This window comes from Gossypium raimondii, chromosome 1 (assembly GCF_025698545.1).
Source record: "Gossypium raimondii isolate GPD5lz chromosome 1, ASM2569854v1, whole genome shotgun sequence".
NCBI classification, from domain to species: domain Eukaryota; kingdom Viridiplantae; phylum Streptophyta; class Magnoliopsida; order Malvales; family Malvaceae; genus Gossypium; species Gossypium raimondii.
The window spans coordinates 41,954,657-41,976,221 of record NC_068565.1 but is presented as its reverse complement, the minus strand read 5'-3'; the positions used below and the strand labels follow the sequence as shown (position 1 = coordinate 41,976,221).

Sequence of the window (21,565 nt, the reverse complement as noted above, 5' to 3'; positions counted from 1 at the left end):
ATACAATGAGATTTAAACTCATCACAATTAGGTTAGTAAAATCTTAAATTTATTACTCAACCAAAATTTTATTTTAATATTTTTATACATTTTAATTTTATTATACGCATTTTATTAGATCCATCAATTTTATATATTAATTAGTTGAAATGTTGTCACAAATTAACTCGGCACTAATTTAGGATTGCTAACAAAACCATGATAAATAATTATATTTATTTAGTAATCTTAATTTGATGTATTCATGTGTTTAAATTTTATTTTAATTATAATTTAAACTATTTTTTATTTTAATATAATACATATTTAATGTATTAGTATTGATTAATTTCAAATCATTCATTTCATTATTTATCGTAAATTAATTTAAATATAAATATGTATTCTAAATATAAATTATAACTTTTTTTTGTATATTGTTGTTAAAGAAAACCACCAAAAAGGAATAACCTCCTTCAGTAATTAAATAGGTCACCTAAATAAAAAGCTGGGCCTTTAATAAACTGAAAAGGAAGCAAACTTGTTTTAGCAGTTTTAAGGCGGCGACAGGGGTTTGGAGAAAGAAAAGGGTGAAATTTAGGCTTTTGATAGGTAATCATAATTTAGAGATTTTGCTTGCATGCCTATAAATGGAGTTACCAATAATACCCCAACGCCAAGATTACATATGACGTGGGTTCAAGCCTAATTAAGTATATCTTTTCTTTCAATTAGTGACGAAATTAGAGGAGCTGGTAGGAGTCCGGCAAAATTTCATTTAGGTCATAAAATTTTAAATTAGTATTGATAAAATTGTACTTTTGCCTCTTAAAAATGATAAAATTTTGATTCAATCCTTTAAAAATTATAAAGATATAAATTATTAAAATAATAAAATTACAATCATAAACCCGAAAATTTTATTAGCTTCACCTTCCTTTCAGCTTAAAAGTTGGGAAAGTGTTATGTCTAAAAGTAAGTTGTGTATCAAAAAGGATTACTTAAAATATATAAAGTATTCTCTTTTAAAATTACTCAAAAGTTTAAACTAAAATTATAACAACAAAATAAGGTGATGGTATTTTAATCTCTTGATTTTAATAAACAATACTTTTACATTTTTGTTGATGCATTGGATCAACAATTGGTGAAAAGGGGATCGGGTGCGTGGCTTCGTTCTCCAGGAGTAGAGAACCAGAAAACAAACAGGAAGAAGAAGCCTCCCACATTTTAGGGTTTAGGATTTCCTTTTATTATATCGAGTCGGACCCCGAGTTGGGTCATTTTTATTCTCTTATAATTATTTAACAATTCTCCCCCCCATGTTGTTGAAAAAGAGTTATAAAGTGACTCTTCTGAAACAAACTTACACTTATAGCGTATTTAATTTAGGGCTTTCTATATAAGTTTTAACTTGAAACTTTATTGAACAAATTTTGTTTTCTGATAGTGTGGAACAAGAGTCAAGAATTGTGATGCAGAATACTGTGAACTATATTTCATAAGAAAAATTTGTAAATTAGCGGACTAATTGAAATTTATTCAATATTAGTTTCGATCTTAAATCAGCGAGCTGTTTGGAGGCTGTGATCTTAAATCAGCCAACTTAAATAATTGAAGGTTGCAATTTTAAATCAGCTAACCTCTATAATATAAGCCGAGAACATAGGTCCGCGAGCTGTTTTGGAGGTCGCGATATTAAACCGGCGAGCCTTTAGAATATCTGCAAGGAAGTAGGTCTGTGAGTTGTTCTATACTTAGGCAAATATTTGGAAATGATCAACTGGAAATGTTAATTCGCGAGTTATTTTAAGGGCTGCGTTTTTCACCTACGAGACCTAGTATGACAGCTAGGAGCTTTTAACTCTCGCTAACTGTGTTGTGGCTATGATTTTTCACATGCGAGCCCCGATGACAGCTGGGAGTTTTGCACTCACAACCTGTGTTAGAGATTGCGACTATTCACCTGCGAGCCTAAATATAACAGTTGGGAGCTTTGCTCTCACTAACTGTTTGGAAGTTGTGGCTCTTCACCTGTAAGCCTTAATATGACAGCTAGGAGCTTTGCTCTCGCTAACTGTGTTGGACATCGAAGGTCGCGATATGAGTGTCAAGCGAACTATTAAAAACATCAACAAAAATAAAAGAAGGCGGAAAGCATACAAATATCTAATTAAATAATATTCATGTTGTAATTTCATACGATGAACCTGTTCTCAATCTAATTCTATGAATAACATGCAAACTAGCATGGAAGCTTTATATAGCTTAGAAATGCAAAGGCAATAAAATGTTAGGTTGAACAGTATACCTGGTGATGAAATACCACATAGGGGAAAAAAATCAAAGGAGATGACAAAGGAAGAAGTTCAGGTGTGACAACTGAGTAAACGAGTCTTCATATATTGCAAAGTTCAAGCAACCAGGATCTACCGTATGCAGTAATACATAACCTGAACTTTAGTAAAGGGGAGATAAGTAGAGAGGATAACATCTACTATAGGTGATTTAATTTGATCTTACCTACAAAATGTTAGCATATACAAAAACCAATTTCGTATAAAAAAATCATATATAAACTATAAGCTATTTTTTAAACAAAACAAACCAGTTATCACTAATCCTACACGCCATCCTAGTAAAGGTTATGCGAAAATAATATATCTTCAAAAAGTAACTTTATATCAAAAGGCCGCAGAGATCTGCATGTGTAAATGCCTCTGCTAAAAGGCAAAATGTCCATGTTTATAAAAACATACCATTAACAAAAACTGCTAAACAAACGGCCAAAAAGTTACCATGGTTAGTAACACTTATTTGGAGATATGGATATCTCATCAAAACAATAAGAAGAAGCAAATCCCCTTTGTTCTTGTTTCTTGAACAACCTATCCTATATAAAGTTCAACTCGTCGAAGGGAGTACTCATTAGAGACAGATCCAAATATCATAGGTTAAGTATAAATTCTATTTATTTCATCAATAAGAAAATAACTCTCTTGAATATAGATTAACAACTTTGAAACTAGCATTAAACAGTTAACTTCAAAGTAAAACATGTCGCGAGCTGGTGTCTTTTAATTGTGCTGTATGTAAACATAATATAAGCCCTGGTGGTGAATTATTTACAAGCCATTAACAACTAAATTATGTTGACAGTTAACAACAGACCTCCAAGTCCTTCAGAAACTAAAAGTAAACTTGTACTAATTTTTCAGCGATTCTTTTTCGACTTGGTAGTAACCAAACCTGATACTAGACATAGCCATCTCCACACTTTGAGATCGTGCTTAGTCATGCAGCAAAACATGTAAATTAAATTGGATTTCTCATTTGCTAGGTCCATTGTGGATAAAGATCATGCAAACATAACAATTAACATGTAAAAATTATATTTAGTTACCTTAAGGCATACCTACTAGTCCAAGTATGTGCTCCAGCCATTTGCAGGAATATGTTTTGAGAAGGAGAAACAACAACAGGCATGTAGCTTTGATTTTGTAAACATGGGCCAGAGACAAAGCTCTTTCATTAGAGTCAATAAATATACCACAACCATCACAGATAAAGAAATTCCAAATTGAAATCCCTAAAATCAAATGCTCCCCAGAATATAACTTAACTTCTCAAAGTAAACAATCAAATTCTAAAAGGAAATAAATAAATTAGGTTAGAGAATAAATAGATATTTGGGAGCTTAAAAGCGATTAGAAGTAGAAAACCATAAAACCGTGAATTTGTAATTGGTGCATGTATCTTCTATCGGTGCTACTCGCTTCCTCTCGACATCTCCCCATCACCACTGGGCACCGCTGCTCCTCGACTAAAAAGAAACACGGGGAAAACTCCACGCACCCACTCTCCAAAACTCAGTCCACACATCACCCTCTTTCTTAAATGAACCAAATCAACTTTGTTGGACCAAAGTTTTTATGTAGAAGATCAACCAAAAAGAATAAATAGGGGGATGATAATATATGTGTCTTTCAATGTGCTCCATCCAACTTTCTCAAACCAATCAAAAGCATATTTACCACAAATACCCATCTGCAAATCCCCCCCCCCAAAAGTCATCTTCATCATTGTCTCTACTCTCTAAAAATCCCTTTTTTTTTTGTTTTACCCAGCCTTTGTCTTGGTCAAAGTTTTCACAGAGTAAACAGGAAAGCCAGAACCTTCCTCTTTCTTTCAACACTTTTTCTTTCATTTTTTATTATTTCTTACCCTCATCTCTTTATTTCTTGTCAAATACCCTTGTCTCTTTTTCGTATCCATATTTGTGGGTCTCTTAATATCATCCCTGTGTTCTGAAACATAAAGAAGATTAAATGCGTTGCTGCTTCTGTAGAGTATTCTCTATACCCCATATACGAGGACCAAAGGAATAGGTTCAAGCACCACAGCCTTACGCAAGACTTCGACGACTTGCTCAAGGAAACAGAGGCTATAAGAGAGATGGCAGGTTTTGAAAGATAAAAAATTGACCCTTTTGGCTGAAGTTGAATTTTTTAAACGGAGGCAAAAGTTCTTGATGCAAAACCAAACATGCAAAGTTTGGGGCGCCTAGTTGCAGGTTTCAATTTGAACCAGAAATAAAGAACCTAAATATTTTGCCAGTATTGAAGAGACGATGATAACGACCTTAACATCACAGAGAACACAAACTCTTTGGCGGGTTCATTCTAAGCATTAGACTAAAGATCTGAAGGTCGCGTGTTTGATCCATGCTCATCTCACCATTGTTGATGTATTGGATCAACAGTTGGTAAAAAAGGGATGGGGTGCGTGGCTTCATTCTCTAATGGCATGTTTGGTTCACTGGAATGAAATAAAACTGTAATGGAATGCGTGGATTCATTCTCTAATGGTATGTTTGGTTCACTGGAATGGAATAAAGCTATAATAGAATAGAGTTGTAATCATTAATTCAATTGTTTGATTGAATGTAGTGAAATACAACTCTAATATACTAGTTATTTCTTCAAATATACAAAAAATTTTAAATTTTTGAGTAAATCAGTGACAGATGTACATCAAAATCCAACATTGATCACTTAATCTTGATAATAAAGCTGACACATGTGGTTAAAATTTTGTGCTACTTGAAAAGCTATCTTATTTGGGTATGCATCTCATGTCAAAATTGATCACATGAAGATAATAATGAACCAAACTCAACATTATGGGGATTAACCGAAGATTAAGAATAGATACTAGCAAAATAATACAATTGGATTCCATGAGAACTAACATTGTTGCAGAATAGAGTTGTAATCAGTAATTCACTCTAATAGAATAGAGTTGTAATCAGTAATTCAATCGTTTGATTGAATGTAATGGAATACAACTGTAATATACAAGTTATTTCTTCAAATATACAAAAAATTTTAAATTTTTGAGTAAATCAGTGACAGATGTACATCAAAATTGATCAATTAATCCTGATAATAAAGCTGATAGATGTGGTTAAAATTTTGTGCTACTTGAAAAGCTATCTTGTTTGGGTATGCATCTCATGTCAAAATCGATCCCATGAAGATAATAATGAACCAAACTCAACATTATGGGGATTAACCGAAGATTAAGAATAGATACTAGCAAAATAATACAATTAGATTCCATGAGAACTAACCTTGTTGCAGCAAACACAAATACACCAGTCAAAACTTCAACACCATCTAATTCAGTTAGGAACTATTTGAAAGCAAAATAACAATGAGAAAGTCATCAAAAGTTAAGACAAAATAATAAAATGCAGCAAGAAAAAAGATACTAACTTGTTTGACAACTCGATTAGTTACTCCAGTGTTGTCATGTCCTCTTTTAGGGGCAATGGAATCAAATTCATCAAAAAAGAGGAGGCAAGGTGCAGTAGCTGCTGCTTTAGAGAAAATATCTCGAACCTGGAACAATATTGAGAAAGTATAACAACATTAAAATCAGTTTGTACCAAGATTCTACCTGGGAACCTAAACTGTCATACATCTTTTTACAAACCAAACTAAATCTATCAAAAGAAAGTATTACAATGCCTTTGGAATAAAATATTAACAGTACAAAAGGTACAGGTTTATTTATCATACTCTCTTCACATGAATAAAAAAGATAAGCACGCTGGGGACAATAGATACAAATAAGTTCAAATTCTGGATTACATTAGAAGCTAATCCAAATATTGATTAAAAATAATCATAGGAAATTTAGAATCCCGAATGTCATTAAGACCACCAACATTGTCCCAACCAGAGCGACCAACATCAAGAGCTGATTTAGTTATGTCACCCATGGCAACTAGAAGGAACTCATGCATAGCATGAGACAAATCATCCCTAACTAGCATGAGGTTCATGTGTTCTTCAGAACCAGAATCAGAAGGCAAAAATCGGCCAGCAGCAGCATGAACAGCTCTATCAACTAATATTTTTTGAAATTTAGTATAAACTTTTACCCAAAATTTTTGGATAAACAATGGGAAGAGTATCCAATCTCATTCCCCAAATAACTTAGAATGCAACTTATTATATCCAATTTAAACTACATGTAGATTAAAAACGTTGTGAAAATTAGTAACAAGAAGGATAAAGATGTCAGTAATATATAGAAGTAACAAATTTATCCAGAGGGGAAAAAGAACATTAATGAAAAAGAGATACAAGACAGAAGTACATACACACATAAGAAACAAAAATACCAGTTCATACGCATCATATCCATCACAAAGATACCAATTCTATCATCTAGATTTAACCAGTTGGTTAATGAGAAAAGTCCCAATACCAAAATCTATAATTTCTAACCCTATCCCCAACTGCGATCTTTGCAACTAAAAAAGTTCCATTTTTCTTATAAATTCAAGAAAATTATGGAAAATCATTACTTAATGTGAACTAGATTTCTCAATATTCTTCTGGGTCATTCTTATAACAATGATAATTGAAAAAAAAAATTGAAAGAAAAAAAGAAAAACAAAACCAATAATACAAACACAGTTGAAATTATAAAACAAGAAGAGGAAAAAAAAAGGGGAACTTACAGAGGTTCTTACAAGGGAAAGGAAGCAGCTTTGCGGAGGCGGGGAACGAGTCAGAAATGAATCGAAAAAATAGACAAAAAGGAGCCCTCCACACTTTGAGGTTTAGGGTTTCCTTTTATTATGTTGAATCGGACCCCGGATTGGGTCATTTTTATTCTCTTATAATTATATAACAATTTTAAATTGATTTTTTTTAAATAATAAAACTAACTACTCCCTACTTTTTTTACCTATATTTTTATTTCAATACTTGTTTACATTTTTATTACTTCCTCACAAATTATTAACTTTTTCAAAAAAATTATTAATTAAAATTTTCTTTAATATTATCTTTATTTATTCCACTTGCATAATAGGTACAAATCATTATTAATTATATTTTATATTATTTTTATGAGTAAGTTATATAAATAGTCATCCAACTATTAGCATATTTTTGTTTTGGCGATCCAGGTTTAAAATTTTCTATTTTAATCAATAATGTTATTAAAATTTAATATTTTGGTCATTCCTCCATTAAATCACTAAATTTAACATTTTGTGTTTGAGGTTGTGATTAACGATGAACATGATTAGGGATATATATAGGTGAGGATGAGGACTTGGAGACCCAATAGATAGAAGGTCATGCCTGCAGCTCCACTATCGATTCCTAATTCGATGGCATGATGATGGAGGATGTTAAATCAGGGAGTTTAAAGTAATCGTTATTGGTATAATTGATTGTGGGCAAAGGCGGTACTTAGCGCTCAACAAATTTAGCAAGGATTAAGGAACAAGACCAAACTTATAATATACAAATTATTATTTATAAAATAAAACTAAAAAAAAAGTTTGAATTTGGTTTAGGTTTTGTTTGTAGATTTTTGAAGGAAATTATTTTATTTATAAAATTATTATAAATAATTTTATGCTAGAAAAGGAAATTGGGTTTTATTTATAATTTTGTATGCATTTTATCAAAAAAATAAACTTTTAAGTAATTTTTTATTTTTAAAGTTTTAATTTTTTTAATTCTTAAGAATCAAGACTAAATTGGTAGAATGTGTGAAGTTGAGGTTAAATTCTTGATTTTTTTAAAATTAGTACCAAATTGATAGAATCTATAAACAATAAAAGGCTAAAATTGATATAAGCCAATAAAAACACTAAGTCAACATTTAGCTAGTGATTTAAGAGATGAATGATAAAAATATTAAATTTCGATAATATTAATAACTAAAATAAAAATCTTGAATATAAATAATCAAAACAAAAACACGCTAACAATTAACTAATTATTTACATAATTTACTCTATTTTATTTATTTCATCAACAAAATAAATGCACATAACTCATTATTATAAAGTGATTGACTGAATTTAACTCAATAAAACCAACTAGTGAAAATTTACAACAAATGTCAAATTTTAAATAAAATATATCTCATTTATTAAAAAATATCATTTTGTTTAATAAATATCACCATTCTAGAAAACACTCTTTCCTCATAGTGATATCGATTTTAGTAATATAAAATATCAACAAAAAGTAAAACATGGGAACAAAGAACGAATGAAGAATCCTCTTTGAGGAAGATAACTAAACCATAGTTTTCATAATTCAACTGAATCAATCAATTGAATCTTGAGAATCCATCAAGATACAATCTAAATAGCTAGACTATTGTTGGTAAATCGATCGGTTCAATTGATCCATCCTGTTTGTTTAAATATTATCATTAAAATTTCAAAAAAGAAAGTATTAAAATCAATTCAACTAATTTTTATTCGATTCAACCAACCCGTACTAGTTTTTGAGTCAACCAATCTAATGACATTCTCTGGATCAATATCTTAATCAATTCTCAATTTGATCCAATTCAAGCATCATTACCTCAAACTAATTAATCCACTAATCGGTACAGACCAGTTGAGCCAAACTAAAAAATTGATTAAAATCAATTTTATCTATTTTTAATATTTTTTATAAATTTTTTTAAATTTTATTTAAGGGTAAACTACACCCAACTATCCTTAAAGTTTGTTTAAAAATATATTTTTATCACCCAACTTTTTAAAGTTACATAATAGTCATTAACATTATCAAACTGTTATATTTTTGTCACTCGATTGTCTACTTCCGTTAAAAAAAGTGTTGCACCTTAAGTCAAAGGGTTAATAGATAATTTGGTCCAAAGTTAAAAGTTAAAAATTATTTTGACATTTTAAAAATATTCTTAACAATAATGGTAAAAGAAGTTTTAAAAATCTTAGAGTAAAAATTATTTTAAAATCTATAAAAAAATAGTTAGAATTTTTATTTTAAAAATAAAAATATCTAAATATGTATAAATCTAGAAAATTCTTGAAATTAAAACTAAAAATTTTTAAGCAAAATTTTTATTATATAAAATATGTTAAAATTTTCAAACTAAATTCCATTTGTTTTCCACCATTAATGAACACATTCAAACATATGAACAAGTTCATATCGTTTTATCTAGAAATTGCTTTACAAATTTTATTTTGTTTTATTTTTTTCTCAAAACCTAAAAGCCCTAGCAAAATACATCTCAATGCAAAATTTGGTTTCCACTATTAGACCAATTATTGCTACTCAAGTTTTCGAGAAACAAAATCTACACGTGTAACACTGCTTTCATTCTTGATAATTCTAAAAACTTCTACTATCAACTGTCTATCTAGGGCAATTTACCAGAAAAAGCCCTTTTTTTTCAAAATTTACCGAAATGGGCTGATTTTTTGATTATTTACCGGAATGGTCCATTTTCCGGGAAATCGCGCCCACGTCAGCACGATGTCAGGGTAAATGGCAGAAGGTCGCGCTGACTTGGACGCGACCTTCTCCGCGCATGAACAGTACCCCCAACGGTCAAAAATTTGACCGTTGCCCCCCCAACGGTCAAAAAATATATATATAAATACCTCCCACCCCTTTATTTTTTTTCATAAACAAATCCTATCTAATTTTTCCTCTCTAATCCTCTCAATTTCCTTCCAAAATTCTCTCAAACTCATATTTAATTTTAATTTCCTTCCAAAATTCTCTCAAATCCATTTTTAAAATAATTATAATTTTTTATATTTTTAAAATAATTTTAAATTTTTATATTTTCATCAATGGCTGGATCATTGACTCGACTTGATAGCAATCACATATCGGTGGAGCAAATGAAAATGGTAAGTATTAAATTTAATTTGTAATTATTATTTAAGATTTTTTATTTATGTATTTTAGATAATTATTAATTTATTGTTTGTTATAAAAGTCTAAAGATCGGGTATTGGAATGCCATATCCGAATATGCATGCTCCTCCATCACCGTTAGTAGAGAACTACTGCGGAAGCGGGTTTTTGCACGTGGCGACGGTAGGTAGGGATTCAAGTTTGACCAAACCGATTAGTGCGTTGATCGAAGGTGGAGACCGAGATGCACACATTTCATCTTCCATGTGGAGAGTGCACTATCACTCTAGAAGATGTCAGCATGCATTTGGGATTGCCGGTGGAAGGGCACCCATTCACCGGGTCTGCCCAATCTAGCAATTGGGAGGCGGTGTGCTACGAGCTTTTGGGCTGGATGGAGGTAAGATCGAGATGGGCTGGATACGTGCCACCTTCTCCGAGCCGAATGTAAATTCAACCGAAATCCAAAGAATTCGATATGCTCGATCATACATTCTTCAAATAATTGGAGGTTATCTGATGCCAGACACGTCACGGAGCCGTGTACATCTAAGGTGGCTGCTAAAACTCGTTGATTTTAGAGGAGCCGGTGAACTTAGTTGGGGGTCTGCCGTCTTGGCAACATTATATCGGGATATGTGCGGGGCGACGCGACCGAGGAGAGCAAACATCGGAGGTTGTCTTTCACTATTGCAATCATGGGCACGGTTTCGCTTTCCATTTCTACTTCCTCGAGTGAACCACCCATATACATTCCCACTTGTAATGAGGTAAATTTTTATATTACATTTTTGAATTATTATGTAGATTTATACAATAAAAGTATGCTAAAAATTTATTTAATTAGGTGGAACCATCCGGCAAGTTTTCGTGGATTACCGTCTGAACTTGAAGATATACGGCTTCTATTGGACCAACGGTCGGAAGCAGAAGTAAGTATTATTGCAAATAGATATTTCCATACATTCGCTAGTTGATTGATATTTAGTATTTAGTATTTAGTATTATGTATATAACTAATATTTCTATCATGTTCATATAGTTTCAATGGACACCATACGAGGATCCGGCAATTCGGGCAGTAATCCCGGAAAAGTTTTTACAAAATCTGAATGCTTGGCACGTGAAAGTGGTGTTGATCAACTATGCAACCGTGGAGCCCCACCAGACAGACAGAGTGCTACGACAGTTTGGATGTAGACAACCGATTCCTGCGGACCCTGAGGAGTTTGACGAGCACCATAAAATCGACATTCGGCAATTAGGTACGGATTGGACTAGATACTGGTCTGAGTACATGGAAATGTGGGAAAATCGGCATGAATATCTACCTACTCGGGAAGCAATCATCGTTCCAGAGTTAGCGTGTGTTTCAGAATACATGCCATGGTTTAGGATCCATGGCAAGCCGTATTTACTTACGCCATAGGAGAGGCAACAGCAATTACGTCTCGGAAGGGAAAGGCGCGGGCCTCTAAATCCAAGAGGAGAAGACTTCGAAGGCAGCCCCTCAATGAGGCCCAGACAGTCAGCCGGCGCATCATCAGCGGGCATGCAATCACCGGCCCCAACGAGAGCACCGACGCAGTCACCTGACGCAGCAATTCAACAAATGATACCTACGCAACCGCCTTTCCCTATGATGCCAGGTATGTTTCCTAGCCCTTATATGTACCTTAACCCTTACATGTATCCTTTTCCGAATACTATGGCAGCTTGGAGCCAAATGCCCGGTTCAGCTCCATTTCCTGTTATGTCGAGCAGACCGTCGATATCTAGGCCAGCAGCGCAGGAGAGATCGACTATGCCTTCGGGGAGCTCTCTTTTTTACCAATCGCCAGCAACGTATGGCTTTCAAACACCGTCGTCGTTCATGATGCAAACACCTCCACATACACTATTCTTTGAAGGTGGATCGTCGTCCCAAGTCCGACAACCAGATGCGGAACCGGAAGAACCACAACCACCACCGGAGGAAGGACCACAATCACCACCAGAGGAAGAACAACCGCCGCTGGAAGCTAGAGGAAGGAGGAATCCAGCGCGCAACCGTCGACGGCTGCCATGTGGAACCGAATCCCTCGGTCATAGACATTGATTGCCGTATTTAATTTTATTATTTGATGTAATAAAATAGAAGTTTATTTGATGTAATACGCATAGAAATTTTTTAAGAAAATTTTGATATTATTTGATATAATAAAATAAAACCCTAATTTAATTGAAAACCCTAACCTAACCCTAACCTAAATTAATTAAAAACCCTAAACCTAACCTAAATTAATTAAAACCCTAAACCTAACCTAAATTAACTAAAAACCCTAAACCCTAACCTAAATTAATTAAAAACCTAATCTAACCTAAATTAACTAAAAACCCTAACCTAACCTAAATTAATTAAAACCCTAAACCTAACCTAAATTAATTTAAAACCCTAATCTAACCTAAATTAACTAAAAACCCTAACCTAACCTAAATTAATTAAAAACCTAAACCTAACCTAAATTAATTTAAAACCCTAATCTAACCTAAATTAATTAAAAACTCTAAACCTAACCTAAATTAATTAAAAACCCAAAACTAACCTAAATTTTTTTGGCTTAATAATTTTACATATTTTTTTGGCTTAATAATTTTACATATTTTGAACACTTTAATAACCATTAACCACTTCTGCACCATCCGGCCCGAGCTCTCGAGGTGGATCCACATCGGAGTCATCTTCTAACCCACAATCATCTGCAGCGTACGACGTCCCCTTACCGGTTGACGTCGTAGGTAGTACGTCATCCCTTCTTCTGGGCATTTGATAACGTCCCCAATTGGATGTAGATTGCCATCCACTAGAACTTGACGCAGTTCCCCAGTACGTATTTCCAGCATCAAACGTCAAGCCACCGACGTATATGTCCCATCCACCAACAGAGTGTCTTGCGGGGGATGTGCATTCGACACCTCTACCGAACATGGGCTGTTCTGTATATTGTAACCCGGTTACCGAGTGTCGGTCAGGGGTCGTGTATACATATCGAACACCGGACGGAAGTACTTCAGTTGGCGACGTAAATTTTACATATAACTCAATATAAGTTGCTCCACTAGCAAGATGAGTCTGCACCATTGCCTCCAAGCTACGAGCACCTTTTATGTCGAACGAGTCATATGTCACCGGATCAACACAAGAACAAAATCGATACGTGATTGACAGAACTTTCATTGGTGTCGTTCCGAAGATTTTACGCCTAATTCTTTTACAAAGTTCTGTCAAATCTATGTTCTGGTTAAATGAAAGTCGCATCGTATTCTCCGACAAAAAGACAACACCATTCTTGATGTGGCAAACCTCACCATCGTAGTAAATAACAACACTAATACGTTCACTCATTTTGAAACTCTAACTTTCTTAGGCTTTCTAAATTGTTTCTGCTATGACTTATGAATTCTAACAACATTTTCTGCCTAATTTATAGCCTCATTAAAAACTTGTTATCAGAGTAAAATCGCATACAGTAGCGATTTCTAATTCTTCTCAAATAGCATCCTCGTAGAAACGATTTTATACTATTTGCTCGAAACATCGAAAAAATTATTTCTTACATGACCATCAGTAGCAAAATCGTGTCCACGAGTAGCGATTACAATTCTTCTCAAATAGCATCCTCGTAGAAACGATTTTATACTATTTGCTCAGAAAAATTAGAAAAAAAATTATTTCTTACATGACCTCCTATAGCAAAATCGTGTCCACGAGGGCGCGATTTCACAAATTCTTCTCAAATAGCATCTTGGTAGAAGCGATTTTATACTATTTGACCAGAGACGTCAACTCGAAATAATTTTTTTCGGGACCCCTAAACCCCAAAAAGCCTGCACCTTAAACCCTGAAAGCCAAAAAACCCAAACGTGTAATCAACGTCGAAATCGCGCCCACGTCAGCGCGATTTCCCAGAAAATGGAACATTCTGGTAAATAATAAAAAAATCAGCCCATTTCGGTAAATTTTGAAAAAAAAGGGCTTTTCTAGTAAATTGCCCGTCTATCTACATGATTTTTTTGATAACTATAAAAAAAGGGAAAAAGAGAATAAATTAAGAAAGAAGAGGGCAAGAGAAAAGAGTAAAATGTTCTATTATATTATCTGGTTCTTTGATTAGTTTCAATTTTTTGAAATTTGAATTTTTTTAATTTATAATACAAGGTATCTTAATTTTTTACTAAACTTATCTCTCTTTTTCTGTAACTCTAGTTACTAGATTAATTGAATTTTGAGTAAATTTTGGTTTTAAAATTTTGAATTTTTAATTTTATAAAACCACAAAGCAAATAAAAATGAATAAGATCAAAATGAGTAATATTTAATTTTGTTTGTATGTTTGAAAGTTCAAAAATAATTATTTTATGAGATTAGACGTGGAAAAATTAGCTATAAAGTTCTTACAACAACCAATTCCAATAAAAGGTAGAACAAATTAAATTGGTAAGTAAGACCACTCCCAAGGCTTCTAATATAAGATTATAGAGAAATTAAAAGTTTTTCGATATGAATTTTTATTTATTGTTACATCTTTTAAAAAATTACTAATTTTAACTAGCTATTACTCTTTGACTTGAGGCGCACCGTACCAAACATGTACAACAAAGTCTAAGAAAATTTATCTTTTATTATTATTTAAATTTAATAACAAATTTGACCATTAATATTTGTATATTTTATCAAAATAATTTTAATTGTATTTTTAAGTATTTTTGACTATCAAACTTGGTTTTTTAATTTATTTTTCTAATGATTTAATAAAATATCATTAAAAATTAACAGGATAATATGAAATTTCATATGTAGAATATTTTAAAGATATATAATTTATTATTCAGATAACTCAATAAAATAATTGAGCGTGAAAAATAATAAAATAAGTAAATAATACATTAAATTAAAAATTTTTAATTTAAAGAAAATAAACATAATTATCTAAAAAATTAACTCTTTAAAAAATTTCTCAATAAACAAATATATAAAAATTAAAAGAAAACAAGTAACCTTGAATTTATTCATTAAATTTATTAGACAAAATAGATTAAAAAAACAAAAATTGATAAAAAAACTCAAAAATGAAAAAAAGAACAATGGTTAATAGTAAAAAAAATTTAAAAATACAATTACGACCATACATTAGTGTTTAAATTTATCATTGAGGGTAAATTTGGATGAGCGGTGCGTTTTACTGCGGTTAGTGAAAAAACAGTGGTGGCAGTGAGATTAGATACTATAGTGATACTGTAACATGAGACAAAAAATAAGCTAAAAGTACAGCACCACACCCAACCAAACCGACATTGAGTCAAGCACATTAGTCCGACCAACATCCACACCTCGGGAAAAATCGAAGAACCCCAAGGCCAAGCGGTGGTGGGACGCCACATCTGAAACGAGGCTCTATTTCCATCACAAAAGAAATAACCTTGTCTCTCTCCACGTATCACCTGCTTTGATTTTTTGCCTTACAGCTGAGGCTGTGGATCAATCTCCAAGGACCCCATCTCCTTCACAAGTGTCTATGTAACCATAATGATTCAAAACAACCCATGAGATTATTTGGATATTTTGTCTTCATCTACTTAAGTTTATCTGCAAAAATATCTTTATTTTAAAAATCCATTTTCCACAATTGACTAGGTCTAAACAATTTACACCACCGATGACTAAATACCAATGCTTTTGATTACACCGCACGGAGCGGCCAGTGGGTGAGGTTTCTACTGCTGAGAAGAAGCCATTGCCAAAAATTAAAAACACAGGTAGACAGAGATTATTATGATGATGAAAAAGAGTATCTTATTTAATGGTAGTAAATCATAAAAACTACATAAAGCAAGTTCTTGAAAACCACCAAACCCAGTGACGATAAAAACAGCACCATAAAAGAGTCTAAATGACAGACATTAAATATTCTAGACATTAGACAACATCCCAGCTTAACACATATTTCTCTTTTTCTTCTCTAAGAGAGCTGTCCGCAGTCAGCGACAACAACGGGCTTGGAAGTTCTTCCACTGCTAGACCCAACTTTCTCAACGGCTTTCACCACATCCATGCCTTCAACAACTTGTCCAAACACAACGTGCTTTCCGTCGAGCCACTCAGTCTTAGCCGTGCAAATGAAGAACTGAGATCCGTTAGTTCCGGGTCCAGCGTTAGCCATTGAGAGAATACCGGGACCAGTGTGCTTCTTGATGAAGTTCTCGTCAGCGAACTTGGATCCGTAGATGGATTCACCTCCGGTACCGTTTCCGGCGGTGAAGTCACCTCCTTGGCACATAAAGTTAGGGATCACACGATGGAAAGAGGAGCCTTTGTAGTGGAGTGGCTTACCGCTGCGGCCGACGCCTTTCTCGCCAGTACAGAGGGCACGGAAGTTCTCAGCAGTGCGAGGAGTGCAATCTGCGAAAAGCTCCATCACAATCCGACCAGCGGGCTGACCACCGATCGTCATGTCAAAGAAGACCCTGGGATTTGAGGCCATAGTGATGATACTAAGATTTCTGAGGAGGAGAAGAAGATTTGTGATATTTTCTGCTTCAATGAGTAGGTATAGGGTTTGAACGGAGAGAGAGGAGCTTTTATATAGAAAGGAGAGGGATCTGGACCGTTGAGATATGGACACGTGGATTGATCGCGACGGGTAAAGATTAACCAGCGTAAGGTATAGGTTCAACTAGAGTTAGTCCATTTGGTAACCGAGGGGCCCTTTGGCTTGGCGGCATATGCTTTTTGTCGGTATTCACGGATTAGTAAAGTAGTAGCTAGTACTGTACGAGTTTAATTTTACTTTTGGTGGGCCTTTTCATTTTTATCACAGTCCATCGAACAAAAACCCTTTCTTTTATACCTATACTATTTTCTCCAAATTTGAGATATTCCTCTCTATATTTTATTTCTCAGATGTCAAAATTAAATTCTAAAATTTTAAATCGCATATGCTTTTTTATTAAATTTAATTTCTTTTCATCTTAGGGTAAAATGGTTTTTACAATTAAAATAATTTATAATTTTAAAATTTTAAGGGATTGAAATAATAATTTTTTTTATTTTAAGAGAGTCTGGGCACTTACTAGTCCTCTTGGCACCGTCCATGTTATGTAAATTTGATTTTTGCTAATTTATTACATATGACTGCTAACTTCTATTAGCTGTTTGCATATAAATTATTAAATTACTTATCTATAGGTCGATAATGATTAACAATATTATCTAATTGGCCTAAGTTTTAGTAGATTAGATTATGAAAAAAAATTATAAAATAAAAGGATAAAATTTATAATTAAATATTCTTAGGTCAGTAGAAAAATAAAATGAAATTTATTAACATTATATTTAAATTTAAAATTTTAATTTTTAATCATTTGTATTATGTTTATGTTTTATATCAATAAAAAAACCATAGCATACATGATCCAAATGTGGAGTGTGTTTAAGAAAAAAAAGCTAAGAGAAAACTAAGAAAATGGGGTTGTAGACTTGTAGTTGAGGCAGCAATCCCGCAGGTTTACTAATAATAAAAAAATTCACTAGGTATGAGATGAGATGCGGGGCAGCGGGAGGCCACTTTTCCGCTTATTTTCCTTTCTTTGTTTTTTTAAATGATGCGGCTTATTTTCATAAATAATAAGTTAAAACTCAAAAAGACTGATTTAGACTTTAGAGAGAGAGAGCGACACTGCTTCAGACATGGAGCATGCTAGGTAGGTACAAATCTAGTCCTTTTCAGTTCTTTAATTTTTAAAATAAGTAAATTGATCATTAAATTTAATCTTTATTAAATTTGAAAGTGATAATTAATCACGGCTTTTCATTAATTATATATAATTTTAATTAGTATGATAATAAATTTAACTTTTAATATTTACATATATTTTTTATATTGACCTTAATTTTAAAATACTCAATAAATTTAGCATTAATATTTACGTAATTACACAAATATGGTGAGATGAATTTGTGAAATTAAGATTAAATTGATAAATTTTATAAATTTGTGGATTACATTTATTATTAAACCAATTAAAATTATGTACTATGGTTGAATTTATTCTAGTAATAGCGGACCCCCTGCCTCACAAAGCTTATTTTAGCATATCGTGTCTGCAAAAAAAAAAAAGCATATATTATTATAATATTGCAGTTAGCTTCTCGATGAAACCTATGGTGTCCCTCCAACCACCCTTTATGCTCTGCTCTGCTGCTTTTGCTTGGGAATGGGCGTTAGCATAAAGTAAAATATGTGATTGGTTAAGCAGAATTGAACGATAGATGCCAATCTAGGGGGACGAATATGCCTTTGATTTTCACAGGGAAAGATAATCTTGGTTGAATAATCATCTTACATGTATTTAGAGGTTTTTGATTGCAATAAACAGGCGAACGATGAATAGAGGTAGGATGATGAGTTAGTTGGGATGCCACCAACAAGTAAAACCCTCTGGTAGACTTTGGCCCAATAAACAAACATGGGCTAACAAAATCAACCCCGCCTTCTGATTGCTTCTTTCTATTGGGTCTGCCTTTTCTTTTAACTTAATTAACCAACAACACATTAATTATTTTTTAATAATTTTATTTTAAGTAATTAATGTAAATTATCATTATATGATGATATCAGAATTTCTATATGAGAGGCTGTAGATTTGAAATTATATATTTGCAGGAGTCTTAGGTTTAAAATTAGAGAGGTGCAAGATAACAAATCCTTGCACAAATGGTACACACACGACTAGAGGTACTCATGGGCCGGGCTGGGTTTAAAAAAAATTTGGCCCGCTTCCTAGGCCTGGGCTTGGCCCGGCCAAAAATATGGGCCTAAAATTTTGTCCAGAGCCGGCCCAGCCCCTTTTTTTTAGTAAACACCAAAATTGTATAAAATAATTGCAAAATATAATCAACCAACCAAAATATCCATAGTTCCATACATTAACCAAAGTATCCATAGTTCTATTATGGAACTTAAGTATAAATAATATATTAATTCTCGATAAAATAATCTTATTTTAGAAGAATATCTAAAATTCAATCGCGTTAAATATTAAATTAGAGAAATAATATAAAAATATATGATGGACATTTTTAATAAAAGCTGGTCCTTAAAATGATTATTTTAATTCGATATTTAAAGTTTGACAGCTCCTTTTAGGGCCAATTTCATCCAAACTGCAATTAAATGCAAAGTATGTGCTCTATAAAAATAAATCAATCAATTTTAATCAGAAAACAAATGTTTTATGATCATTCATCTGCTAAGAATACATAGACAGACTTCTTTACCTTGAATAAAATTCAAACTGCATCATAATAAAAGAAAATGTTGTACAAAGTAAAATAAAAGAAAATCAAATTAAATTAAATTAAATTCTAAAAAGAAAATGTAAATGAAAGCTTACGAGAAAGGAAGCTAAGGTAAGCCAAGGTAAGCCAAATCGATTTCAATGTTGCTTGTTTCTGTAATAAAACAAAGCAAAAACAAAAAAGATGAGATTAAATGAACAAATTACAAAGACAGTCAATAACAGAGTTATACTGAGTTGGAATTACATATTTCTTACTTGCGAAAAGTGTTGGGATGTATAGCTAACAAGTTGCAAAAAGGGTTTTAAGATTTTAAGCAAGATATCTGAGATAAAATTAAGTTAGAAGTTTGTATTAATCCATCAGCATTGAAATCTTGAAGTAATTGAGGGTATAACTAATGCTATCCTAATCAATCATCAGTGAGGATGAAAAGAAAAAAAAAGGAGTATGGAATGGTAAGGAATCAAATCAAACAAAGAAGCAACCATGAAAGCAAGCTGACTTGAAAATAGAAATGAGAAAAGTAACTGTAAAGTCAAATGTGTTCCTTTATGAACCGTGTTAATAAGGTGGTGTGAGAATCAACAGTCTAGTAATGTGATGTTAAATCATGGACCAAACACATTGCATCCCTCAACTTTTGACCTTTTTAAACATTGAAATCCCCCTCTTTTATTTTTATCAATGTGAAACATCACAAATCAAAGATCTTGTTAACCAAAGGAGTCCCCAATCATAAAATCACAAAAAAAGGTCCTAAAAAAAATCTTACAGATACACCATGATTTCCATCCCTTTGCTTCTGGAAAACCATCTACATACATGAAAAATAGAAAGGTTTTTCTCTAAAGCAAACAAAACTTTTATTTCAACACTCTTTTTAACATTTCAGGGGACATAATTATAATGGATTAAGACCCACCAAGTCAAACAAGAAAATGCTAATGTAATATGTATTTCTCTCCATGTTTCTATTTTTTCTTAAAATATTTACGTCCAACGTATATTTAAACAGATTGAAAAATATATTAATATTAAATCAATAATAACTCGTTGAATGAATACATTACAGTTGAATATGAAATAATCAATCATTTAAGCAGGGAACATACAAAAGTAACAAAATATGGGTTCTAGACAATGGCATTAAAGCATTAGTTTGTTCAGAAATTCTCACTCATTTTTTGAGGGAATGCAAGATAATCGACATAAACCTGTATGTGTCACTCACTCGGTACCAGTTAACATAGTCTCGGTAATTAGCAATGATAATCAACAGTATTGAGTATTGAGATAGAAAATAATATGAGAGGAAATTGAGAAGGGTTAACATCTTAGACATTTAATAGATATCATCAGTTCATCAATCCAAAAATAAAAAAAGCAAAAAGCAAAAAATTACTTCGACATAAACTAGGGTTAACAACTTAACATTGTTAACAGTAGCAAACTCACCTTGAAATTCAAAGGTAGAAGACGTAGAAACACCGCTCTAACCTCTTTATTTTTCCTCTTCCTTTACCTTTCGATTTCGAGAAGACAGTGCCAGATCTTTATACATTTGCAAAGGTACCCTTCTTGATCAAGCTTGAGTACTGTCGATTACTTTCTTTCCTGTTGAAGGAATACCCGCTGCTAGAGTACTTGTAAGAGTTGATTCTGGAAATAGGTGGAGCGTGGAGGATTGGAGGTGGAATTGTGGATCAGTGGAGGTGGAGGTGGATTTTGGAATTGGGGAAAAGAAGGGGGGAGGGAAAGGCTTAGGGATTTTTATGGGTTAGGGAAATGGAAAAAGGGAAATGGGAAATGGGGAGGGGAAAGGAATTAAGGAAATGATAATTTTTTTAATATATATTTATTATATTCGGGCCGGGCAGGACCCAGGCCAAAAAAATTTTGCCCGAGGCCCAGCCTGTTTTCTAAACGGGTCTCGTTTTTTGCCTAAACCCATATTTCGGTCCTACATTTTTACCCGAACCCTTCCATATTTCGGGTGGGCCATCGGGTCGGGCCGGGCCACCCG

General features: G+C 32.8%; 1 protein-coding gene and 2 long non-coding RNA genes across 4 annotated transcripts; all 3 read right to left on the bottom strand.

Annotated features, from left to right (window-relative positions):
- Positions 1-1,455: 1,455 nt before the first annotated feature.
- On the bottom strand, positions 1,456-7,167 carry LOC105785878 (uncharacterized). 2 transcript variants are annotated; one of them, XR_008198025.1, is made up of 4 exons: positions 7,025-7,167; positions 5,757-5,882; positions 1,809-5,673; positions 1,456-1,702 (listed from the first exon to the last, which is right to left on the bottom strand). It is a non-coding gene; the product is annotated as an uncharacterized LOC105785878 (long non-coding RNA). The 2 variants fall into 2 exon arrangements; XR_008198024.1 differs by having other exon boundaries at positions 7,013-7,151.
- An 8,842-nt stretch (positions 7,168-16,009) lies between these two features.
- LOC105785876 (peptidyl-prolyl cis-trans isomerase) lies at positions 16,010-16,802 on the bottom strand. Its single transcript, XM_012612072.2, has one exon. The coding sequence runs from the start codon at positions 16,721-16,723 to the stop codon at positions 16,202-16,204; it is 522 nt and encodes a 173-aa protein (XP_012467526.1). The 5' UTR covers positions 16,724-16,802; the 3' UTR covers positions 16,010-16,201.
- A 2,632-nt stretch (positions 16,803-19,434) lies between these two features.
- On the bottom strand, positions 19,435-21,353 carry LOC105785877 (uncharacterized). The gene is made up of 3 exons (XR_001131232.2): positions 20,998-21,353; positions 19,797-19,864; positions 19,435-19,692 (listed from the first exon to the last, which is right to left on the bottom strand). It is a non-coding gene; the product is annotated as an uncharacterized LOC105785877 (long non-coding RNA).
- Between the last annotated feature and the right edge of the window lie 212 nt (positions 21,354-21,565).